The 12,066-nt window shown below is 37.0% G+C and overlaps 1 protein-coding gene across 1 annotated transcript; it reads right to left on the minus strand.

Annotated features, from left to right (window-relative positions):
• Positions 1-1,002: 1,002 nt before the first annotated feature.
• On the minus strand, positions 1,003-3,703 carry atp5mc1 (ATP synthase membrane subunit c locus 1). The gene is made up of 5 exons (XM_026207641.1): positions 3,566-3,703; positions 2,252-2,299; positions 1,655-1,729; positions 1,396-1,580; positions 1,003-1,320 (listed from the first exon to the last, which is right to left on the minus strand). The coding sequence occupies exons 2-5, from the start codon at positions 2,288-2,290 to the stop codon at positions 1,206-1,208; spliced, it is 414 nt and encodes a 137-aa protein (XP_026063426.1). The 5' UTR covers positions 2,291-2,299; positions 3,566-3,703; the 3' UTR covers positions 1,003-1,205.
• Positions 3,704-12,066: the final 8,363 nt, after the last annotated feature.

Raw genomic sequence — 12,066 nt, forward strand, 5'->3', positions numbered from 1 at the left:
CAATTCGATCAAATAAACCAGTTGAAAAAAAAATGGTTCACCGGTTCTTTTGCGCTCGATGTAATGCCGTCATTGGCGATAAATGCCCTTCATTCAAGCCTTTGGTTTACCCGCGCTTATAACATTAGCACAGAATCAGTTCAGAATCAACCACCAAAAGAATCAGGTCGGTTCAGATGCGCTCTGTGTCAGTCTGCTTCACGCTGAATCACGCATGCGCAGTTATCATCAGCTCATCGGTTCTCGAATCGGACGCGTCTGACAGAAACGGTTCTCGTTTCAGTGTATGAATAAATATCGAAATAATTATTTATTATTGTTCTGCGTAGTTTGAAGAGAAACATTTTTGGATCTTTATCCCGAATATATATATTTTTTTAATCAGGAAGAGGCTGGGGGGTCAAATGGGGGGTCAAAGCATTTTTTGGCAGGGTCTTGAGACCCCCCAAGACCCCCCCTGGCGCCGCCGGTGTGCTCATGATAGTTTGGAAAGCTCTTCATATGACAGGGTAACTTCAGTACCGAGCGCCCACAAAATAAATTGCAGGGAACCCTGGCTACCAACATTTCTACATTTGCTTCTCTAGGAACGAAATTTAGGATGTCCTTCAAACGAAGAAGCTTTGAGAAGCTTTTTATGACAATGAGTTACTAGTTTTACAGTAGCACAATTAATTATAGCATAGCAGTGACTATGAACATTACTTAAAATTAGCATACTTGCATTACACAGATAAGTGAAGCTTTAAACCAAAAATCAGTTAACCCAACGATCGGTCATGTATTTTTTGCATTGCTAAATATTTTATTAGACTAACCAGGAGCTATTAAGGGGATATTTCATTCGAAAAGAAAATTGTGATTGTCTCGTTATATTCAAGTAAATTTTTTGATAAACGTTCCCCAAATCCAATATTAGTTTTAAAAACACACCAGCCTAGTCTACCTTTCCTCAACAACTTTGCGTCCTCAAAGCAGAAAAAAAACGAGAGCAAGGGCAAACAGATTTCAACCATTTATTCAGATGGTCTTATGTGAGGTCTGTTCTTACATAAAACTTTCAGATAGAGGAAAAACTGTACGGGGGGGGAAACATAAAAAGGGAGAGTTTTCTTGTAGTTTTGTTGGAATGGCGGAGCCACGGCCGAAGCTGTGTGTCCAGTCTCCAGATCAAGAGAGTCGGACCGCAAGAGAAGACGTCCAAATTACATGGCGAACAGGATGAGGAACGCCACCATCAGACAGAACAGACCCATGGCCTCAGACAAAGCGAAGCCCAAAATGGCATAGGAAAAGAGCTGCTGTTTCAGGGAGGGGTTCCTGTAAACGGAAAAAAAGCCATTTAGACACAAGCCACGTGTAGAGCAAATAAACTGAGTTCAAGAGACTGATTACCTGGCATAGCCAATAATGAGGCTGCCGAACACAGTCCCGATTCCTGCTCCTGATCCGGCCACACCCACCGTGGCAGCGCCAGCACCAATGAACTTGGCCGCGGTGTCGATATCTCTGGATACAGCGCTGGTCTGGAACCCCCGGGTTACATTAAGACTCGCTTCACTGACTGGCAGCAGAGCAGCCTGAGAAGAGCAAGAGATGTAAGCACGTGCAAGAGAAGCTGCAAGACACAGGGAAGGGACTTTATCTTTTTTACCTGTTCAGTTCTTGCTTCTGGTCTGTTGAACAGCACTGAAACAGGCCGGGCCAAAACCCTGGATCCTCCACGGAGCTGAGGGGGAAACAAATTCAGAATGAGAACTAAATTAAAATGTCAATATGATATGCATTGTTTTTCTATAAACAAACCTGAACAGAAAGCAGGTTACGGATTCAAATATTTTATGTGAGTGAGTACAAGGATCCAACTGGTATTAATGTTATCTTTAACAACCTTAAACCAATGCACTTGAAGAGAAGGGAAAAAAAAAAAACAATGTGTTGGTATGTCTTTCCTGCTCTAGCTCCTTTCTTAAAATAGCTTCTGAATACACCTGGCATGATTTAGGCTACTGTGAATATTGTTGGCTTTGTAAAAAAAATCCTTATGTTCCTCTATTGCAAGTCACTTTGAATGAAAGCATCTTCTAAATGCATAAACCTAAACTTAACAAGCCTTTAAATGCATGATTAGAATTGATACTTCCATGGAAGTTAGTCAATACTCATAACATGTCTCCAAAAAGCCGTGGCATTAAGGTCAATTTCTGAGATGGTCAATGGAGTGTGACGGTAGTTGAGACTGAATACATACCACAGCAGGTGAGGTGACAAACTTAGCACACGCGTACATGTTTGGAGCCTGTGGAGAAGAAAAGAGATGTTAAACCGGTGAAAGAAAACACTAGTGACATACACAGCATGGCATGAAATGTAGTGTTCCATACACAGTGATATTTATTTACGGAAGGCGACAAAGACAGATGATGTGTGCCATCAAGACTTAAACTACTAATTTAGCAACTGAAGAGACCTTAAATTTAAGACCATGCCATTCGGAGAAAGCAAATAAGATATTAAATAGTTCCCTAATATCATCAGCATACAAATCAAAAGATCATCTGCTCGGATAGGTTTACATTCAACCAAAGGATTCTAGGTGGCTTCAGCCCAAGAGGCACATCCACTGTAGGTCAGTGGTCAAACATGGCAGCACAGAGGTCATGGGCTGGATGTTTCACTACGGTAATACCACTTTTTACCCACAGTAAGAGGTACAGATTGGAGAGATAGTTTAATCTAACAAATCTGAGGTTATTAGGCAGAGCCTGTTGAACGGTCCACATTGTGACACTAGCAGCATAAGTCCAGCCATAAATTCTGTACTAAATATTTTCATCTTATGCATGTTTTATTTAATTACATACGTTATTAAGAGTTCCCTAGGTTGTCTATTTGGCCCCATTTCAGGTCAAAGTATGGATAACCTTTTGAACAACCGGAGGACAAGGTCCATGCATTTTTAAGTATGAAAGGACATTAATAATCTTTGTTAAGATTACTAATCTCAAACTTTAGGCGTTGAACTTGTCTGTAAACTGCTCAGACGAATAGGCTGGAGAGCGAAGGTCACCAATAGCTTTTATTTTCATCTTTTTTTACTTAAACGCATGTAAGCCTTCTTACTACATGACACGGACATGATTTATAGTTGCACTTCATTGTAGCATAAGAATGCATGTAAGTGCATGGTTTAGTTGCAGAGGTAGGGCAAAGGATCTTGAGGGCCGCGCGCGAGTCAGACATTTTTTAAGTGTCACGGGCGATATGTGAAGAACGCCTTCGTGCATTTAAAAAGCAATATAAATCTCGAAGCTAAGGAGCATTTGTGCTATTTCCCGGTTGCTCGACGTGTTAGGGTCCTAATATGTAATCTCAAACGGATTCATTCATTCATTCATATGAAATGACTTTGACAAGCGGCTAGCGGAGCTTTAGCATCGCGCTTCTCTGAATGGCACCGCAGTTACCCGATCCGGATCAACAACTTCCGCACACTTCACAGCTTATAAAAAGCAAAGCTGCCCATTACGTATTTTTAAACGAACGCAGAGAAAACCTGACTCACCTATTAGATACAGCACACAAGGCCCGGGTTTACAGGGACAAGATTGCAGCTATTTTAGAGGCAAGGAGTAACGCCGTAAAAACTGTCACCTTGTCATTTATAAGCTTCGGAACTACGTCCTCGTTCGTGATTGGGCAGAGGGTCACGTCCGCCTCCTCTGATTGGCTGCAAGGTATGTCAATATAAACAACATACCCAATCATGTGCGCTGTCAGGAAGGCGGCCTCTCTTTGATTGGTTTAAATGATTTAAGGAAGAAAACCGTGATGGATCATGAATCGCTTCCCGTGTCCCCTGTTTCTATTGGCAGCTCAGGGTGGAAATCCCGCCTTGTAGATTCTTTTTTATTTTATTTTTTATTGCAGCTTTGAAAAGAAAGAACGTACAAGGCAATAACATAACAATTACATCAAAACAAATAAAATAATAAACGAAACCAAATAAATAGAAATTAAATAAGCAATAAGAAAATCATGTCCATAAACAAGTAATTACAAATTATTCCAAGAGTAGATTTAAGGCTTTAAATTAATAAAAAATAAAGTTTTATTTTTCGCCTTGCTATTTCTTGTTTATTTTAAGGTATACAGGTAGTGACATATGTTCAATTTTTAAATGAGTAAAATTACGGGGTAAATTTGGTAAAAAAAAATAAAATAAATAATAATAATAATAATAATAATAATAATATATATATATATATATATATATATATATATATATATATATATATATATATATATATATATATATATATATATATATATATATATATATATATTATGAGAATATAAAAATATAACAAAAGATTAAGTATAACAAAAAATTCTGAAGTGAAATTAGGAAATGCTTGCGATCTGCAAGCACATCAAATATGATGGAAATTATGGAATTTGTTGGGAATTTGTTTATGTGTCACCAAAGTGCATCCCATTCCTGCTCAAATAAAACAGATAAGAGATATTATGATTTTCCAAAAACTTCATACAAACTTATTTTAGAAAAAGTTGTGTTTGTGCCCTTGAGCAAGGCACCGAACCCCCAACTGCTCCCAGGGCGCCGCAGCATAAATGGCTGCCCATTGCTCCGGGTGTGTGTTCACAGTGTGTGTGTGTGTTCACTGCTGTGTTTGTGCAGTTTGGATGGGTTAAATGCAGAGTACGAATTCTGAGTATGGGTCAACCTACTTGGCCGTATGTCACTGTTACGACTAACTCAGAGCCATAACAAGTGATAGGAGACCATGCCACAAACAAACGGTACAAGACATAAATTTATTGTGTATCCAACACAGTAATATCCAAATATGGGGTGTGTGAATGTTTATATCAGTAGTGTAAGGCAAATGCATGGATGGATGTATGATGTGTATGAGTGCAAGTGTTGAGTGTAACAAAAGGCAAAAACTTAAATAAACTCAAATGTGCATCAGTGAAGAATGCTGGCGTCCCGAGCAAGGCATGGACCTGAACAGGTCAACCGAACAGCGTTCAAACTTTGAGCCATCGGAACCAAGCAGGAAGAGAGCCCCGAATCCAGCAGTAAAAAATTTAAACACCATTCTCAGGTTACAGCAATCAAGTCTGAAATAGAGGAGGAGCAAGAGAACAAGCAAAAACAGGCCAAGGGCCGTAACAGTCACGTCACTTAAAAAAGTTCCGTATCAGTCCTGCATACCTAACTAGCCTTCTACCACGTTACAATCCATCAAGCTCCCTAAATGTCACAAAACTGGACTTTTGGTCGTTCCTAGGATAGCAAAGTCCACTTAAGGATGTAGAGCTTTTTCACATTTGGCTTAGATTAAAAACACATCTCTTTCGCCAAGCATTTGAATAATGTATCTCTTAAATTGTGAGTGTAGTTGCATGATCAAATGCACATTATTATTCTTTAGCTTCGGTTAAACTAATTAATTTTACTTTATGGAACAGCAGCTATGCTTACGATTTCTCTATTTGTTTCTATGTTTTACCACGCGATGTAACTAGGATTTACACAAGTTCCAGTCTGGATCCAGAACACCTGAGAAGAGATGATGCCGACCCTCAGAGGATGATGCTAACCCTGAATCAACAACAGAACTAACAAATATTGCTACATGTGTGACTGCATCCTATAATAATTGCTGTTAATAATGTTCATCATCTGGTTGACTACGTCTTGTATTAATTTTTCTGAAAAATACGTGTAAAGTTGCTTACAAATAAACTTGAATTTAATTGAATTGAATATTTCAGTCAACACACTCTATTATTACAAAGTGCAAGCAAAATACTGCATCCCAGCACACGACACAATGATGCACTGTCTCTCAGTTTCTGGTTGACATGACTGTGCATGAATTTTGGTACAACTTTTGTATCCGTGGTTAAAGCAAGATGTTCATTGTTTGATTAGTTGGTGCCCCTCATGTAATCAATGAAATTGTGTGTCATGGCAGACATGGCGCACTGGTCTGTTCACTGTGCAGACTCATTGGCATGATAGAGAGCAAACGTGAGAGGTCAGGTGAAACATTTCTTCCAAATATATGCACACTGCACATTCCAGATCAATAGGTAGTGATTATGCTCCTTTTTCGCTGGTTTGCGAAACCACCATAGAACATCAGAAGAAGAACTGACTCGCAATAGCTGCTGGATATCTCCGGAGAGCGAGCTATGCTCTCTCATATGAGGGAAAGAGAGCGTGGAACCAGGGTGGATCTCTAATGTCACTTTGTAGGCAAAACCCCAGAAGCGAGTCAAGGAATGAGATTTTGCTTAAAGGGTACATAACATACACAGTTTCACCTAATCTCATGTTAATCTTGAGTACCCATAGAGTACCTTTAGAGTAGTACTGCATCTTTCATATATCCCAAAAGTATATATCCAAAAAGTCTTTAGTTTCATCACATTTATAAAAGAAAAATACTGCTTTCCGATTCTTTCCGGAAAAAGTCGAGCTCCTGGAGGCGTGTTCCGTGAGTGGAGCTTTAATACTGATGTTTTGTGGTGTTTCCATTAACATATATTCACTTATGGGCTGATTTCCAACAAAAGACAGAAATCTGATGCAATTGTACTTACATGAATGGGTTCTTTTATCACAGGGACGGCTCCATGTTTTAATGGCCAACGATGTACAAACTTGGGCCTTGTTTATAAAACATTCCTCACTCAAATGACCAGAACACACAAACGCACTTGATACACTCCGTTGCTGCCCAGGAAAAACAAACTGCATCCACTGTTCATGTAACGCTGAGTTCTTGGGGAATCTGAACACGGTAAACTTTCCCTCACATCCAAAAATGAACTTATTTGGAGGCATTCTCGAACAAATCCTATGCAGCGCTGCCAACGATTTTGAAGCACGTTGATGTGTGCGCTCTCGCTCTCCTCTGGTCAACATGTGCGCTGTAGCGCTTTTCCGGGAGAAATGCTCATATAAGGAGTTCCACTCTCATCTACGTCATTAGTCTAGATCCACGACTGAAAAAAATCAGCCGAAACTTGTACCAACCCGGAAGTAAGATTTTCAGCACAGAAATTCTCAGTCATTCTTCTAAATTATTTTTTACTACTTTGTCCATGTTTAGCATGAGAGTCCATCTCTTTAACACTGTGAACAACTCTGAATACACGAAACACCATTGTACTCCCCCACCCCCTTAAATCCATAAAATCATTGGTACACACAGGCTCAAGATACTTTCACATTTTATTCTACAGCATAAAGCACACTAGTTACACCCCACTCCTGATTTTTTTTAAAACTGTTGCGTTTCTTAAAAAAGACTATTGCAAACACATTGCTAAATGGGATTACAGGCACTGTCAGAGACATTAAACATCATTAAGCCGAACAGTTATTTCCAGTCGTAGTATAATTTGTAATACAATTACTTGTAGAATAACCAATTAATAGTTAACTGCATTTTATATTGTTGGTCTTAGTTTGGATCTATTTTTATATTTATTTCAGTTTATATGAAAAGGTTAATGTATTGTGGATTAAACTTTATATACAGAATAAATAAACACATTAAAAATAAGTTTGAAAAGGGTGTGGCACGCGTGGTGGTGATGTTGAATGTGATTAGCGACCATGAATGTGTAGTTCGTTTATAGTTTAGTTTAAATTCTTTTTTTTTTTTTTTTTACTATAATCCAAAAGCCCATGGAAAAATCACAGTCTACGGGAAAAATCCTAAAAGGGATTTTTTTTTTTTGTCGAGGGAAACTAACAGCCGATCCACCTACAGAGTGTCCGTCTTGACTGAGTTTATTTCACTCCTCCCCTCACTGCAGCCGTCTACTCTCACCTACATTTCTCATTACATTGGTCTTTAACCAAACTATTATTCTCTATTCTGTTACATGAATGTAGCCTATTCTATTCGCAGAGAAAGATTCAAATATAAGCTGGCTATGCCCTCTATGCCATGCCTTTGTGTCTTATTCCATTCATGTGATGTGCAGTGGGCTATATCTGACAGCTTCTTTTAGTGGTTGAGACTTGCATACCTTTGTCTGGTGTGAACTTTACCTTTCTCTATAGGTTTCCTGTATACTCACCTGTGTGTCTATATCATTTTAACTGCCTGTCTGAACAAGACCTTTTATGGATTATGGGCATGATAAATCAAGTTTTCCCTCTCTACCTCTTAACCCCGCGTTGGAAAAGAAAACAAACAAAAAAAATACGCTCCTAACTTTTTTTTCTTCTGGTGCCTGTATCAATGTGTGAAACCACAGAACAGAGCTCCAAAGGCTGAATTATGAATTTTTGAAAACCTGCCTTCAGAGACATGTTTATGCATTTGCACTGATTTATGTTGATGAATGAATGACTGACTGATGAGGATGAATATTTGTTTTATTAGACTGTTTAATATCTAAATCATGAATGCATAGATAGGCGGTTCATGCGTATTTTGTGCATATAAAAAGCACATTTTAGTTTTACTGCTGTCAGATTTTACCAGATTTTACCAGATTTTCATTATACACTTGTTTGTTCTTAAAATGTTAATAACCAGAATAGCCCTAGACAATCTCACAATGTAGCCCTTGTGTCACTGATGAAACAGAAAATGAAGCAGAACACATCCTTCAAGTAAATGTTTCACTGCACAATAATTCATCCAAAGCTTCAACAGATTTTTAGCATACTTTGAAGAAATGATATACGCTCCACAATTCATCAAAGGTGTACAGCGTGAGATAAAATGAAAGATTCTGAGGTTTTAAACAGAAAGCTTGTTTCATAAAAGCTTAAATTTTATGTGTGCACAGAATTGAAACCCCCTTTAACGCTTTAAATGAGCAATTCATTTTTTTTTTCCTGTTGAAATATACTGGTAATTGAATTTGAAGCAATAAATACATTTGTTGAGAAAAATGCTGCGGGTCTTCATGAAAGTATTCTCTGAATATTCCAGAAACAGACCCTTTCTAAGAGTTTAGACGCTCTCTCGCAGCAGGAGGTAGATTTGATAAGTTTTACAGATGACAGGGGCAATAAATTAGGTGTTTTTACAAGCTGAGGCTGGCAAGGTTTTCCACAAAGAGTCACAACTGAAGCACAGACGTGAAGTTTTGTTCAAGATCTGCCACTGGGCACATTCAGAGTGACATCTGAAGTCACTGTAATTACACACTTCACATATGTCAAGTGTTTTATCAACAAAACATAGCAAGGAGTTTACCTATACACATCGCAGAAATAATAATAATAATAAAAAGTCCTAGTATGGGAGTAGGAACATGAACCTGTCTTGGTTTATTTTAGAAACATGTAAATTCCTAACGCATGCTAAACCAACAAAATATGATCATGTTCTGTACTGATTATGTTGCAGGGGTTTCCAAACTTTTTTAATGCCAAGTACGGCTACATTTATTGCCCTTGCCATTACATTTTTCATGTATAAATGAGAATAAATACAAATATTTATTTGTGTGGGGAAATTATACATTATATTATATTATATTATATTATATTATATTATATTATATTATATTATATTATATTATATTATATTATATTATATTATATTATATTATATTATATTATATTATATTATATTATATTACTATTTAAGTTTATATATTACATTAAGCTTTTTCCTAAAAAAGGAACTGGCTAAAAATAATTGTCATTGCATGAAAATAAATTATTGAAGTATTATCTGGAATGAAATAATCATGAATAATCTCTAATCTCTGATCACTTTTTAAAAATCAGAATGAAACATTAAATACAAAATATTAAATTGAGCAAGCATTTTTGAAAATAAAAAACTTTTACATCCTTTTGCATCCTCACAGATCCCTATGTCTGGAAGTTTAAGAATATTTTTAATGCTTTATTTTTTTCAATGTTATTTTTTTTTCATTTCCTTATTTCTGCCAGTAAGGGGCGCCACTGTAATACCCTATCCTTTTTGAGTAAATTGCTCTAGGCTCAGAAAAGGACAGCACCATGGAGGCCTAAACATTTCCAAGTGATATTTCTGACTATTTTGCACACATGTGGATTGCTAGAACAATGTGGGCATAAAAAAAAATTAATTTTGATGGGACGTTAAACAAAAGACATTGCAGAATTTCTCTCAGAATCGGGAGTAACTGAGATCACAGACCCTAGCGATAACACTTTTGTCTTTCCTAAGGTACTAAATCCCTGTTGTTTTTTACTCAAGGATCACTCAAGGATTTGGTGCTCATTTTAAAAGATTAATGATGAACTGAACATGTGCAAATAGCATTTTAATGAGTTTGCATTTGACAAAATGTTTGTGGATCTGTTTCTAAATGACTGACAGCAGACACTAAAAGGACATCCTGGTGAACCAAAAGGTGTGCCAGCCTGGGGTGTCAGGTTCCCTTCGGCCCACCCTGACAGTAATTCATATGAAGCTGTGGAGTTTAAGAGGCTCTTGCTGAACACTTTTGTTGAAAAGGAACTGGAGCAACATGCACACATGACATACTATAAAAAGAGTATTCCTATTTTGGAAAATGGAATAAGCATGGCATACTTTTTTTAAAATAATAATTATGGAAATTGTCCTATCTCAAACAAGATGGATAGCATGACTGAATAAAATCGATGATATTTTTTTCGCTTATTTGAATATAACATAAACAGGATCATTCAATATAAAAACACATACATAAAGTATAAATAAATAAATAAATAAATAAAAGGTTCCAAAAGTTTTTTTTTTTCTTTTACACTTTTGCACAGAAGAACCTTTTTGGTTTCCCAAAGAACCTTTCAGTAAGTAATTCTAAAAGGAACTTTTGTTTTTTAGTGTGAAGAATGTTTTAATAATCTAAAGAACCCTGTAAATAACTGTAAATAACCTTTTGTGCCACAGAAAGCATCCATGGATGTTAACAGTTCTTCGTTGAACTATACATGTCATAGCAATAACTGACCTTATAGACCTACTATGCATATAACTTTAAGTATATAGATTTAAATTGAAGTGATAAAAAATAGAAGATTTGAAAAAAAGTAAACTATTTCACTATATCATAGTTTTCCTTTTAAAAAAGCTTTCTTAATGTATATAATTACATGAGAAGTGAAACTGCATTCATTGTTAGAAAGCATCTTTAAAATAACTGCTTGTTGTTTTACCGGCCTGTCAGATTCAGTTTTTGTATTTTATTTATTTAAAGTCAAGTAGAAAAAAGAAAAAGAAAAAAAGAAACCTTTTTATGTTTTTACATTTCCCAAATCCTTAAAATAAGATAAATATACTTAAAGGCAAAAATACTTGGGATAAAGACACACTCTGTGTCTATGAACGTGCATTTGCTATAACTCCCATCTCAGTTCAGAAAATCATTACAGCAGGGTGCATCAGTAGTTACAGTTGAATATTTGGGGAGTGAGAAATTTTGCACTATAAGGTCAAAGGTCAATTTTTGGTAGGCACAAGGCACAGACGGATTGTGGTGGTCATAGAAACAAGATGTTGCTGGCACAGTGGAGTGGGTGGTGCTATAGGTGTAAAGTGGGCATGGATAATGTACACAGTATGTCACACCCATGAATTGAAAATCAGTTAAAGCAATGTTATACCTGCCTGAAGTTGTAGACACCTCATATATATCGAAATCATTATTTTTGTAAATTATAATTGACAGTGACAGTTATGGGACTATTCACATGATCCAATTTTGTGGTAATCTATAACCAGCACTACTTAGTACTTTTACACTCAATCTTTTGCCATATAAATTGCAAAACTGGTCACAAATCTGCTGCAAATGGTACTTCACACGACACTCTACATTCTGCCTCACACACTATCCTCAGTATCCTCTGACTGTAGGCAGTGTAAAATCAATAGGCTCTTAACAGGCCAGCTAGGCTTATTTCTCAGCCTCAGTCTTGACAAACGAGGCAGTGTGTGCTAATTGATCGGCACAGCCCTCACAATGTTCTCTGCGTGCCATGCTTTAACACGCACGCTGAGCATGTAGGGTTGATCA

This window comes from Carassius auratus, chromosome 28 (assembly GCF_003368295.1).
Source record: "Carassius auratus strain Wakin chromosome 28, ASM336829v1, whole genome shotgun sequence".
Taxonomy (NCBI): Eukaryota; Metazoa; Chordata; class Actinopteri; order Cypriniformes; family Cyprinidae; genus Carassius; species Carassius auratus.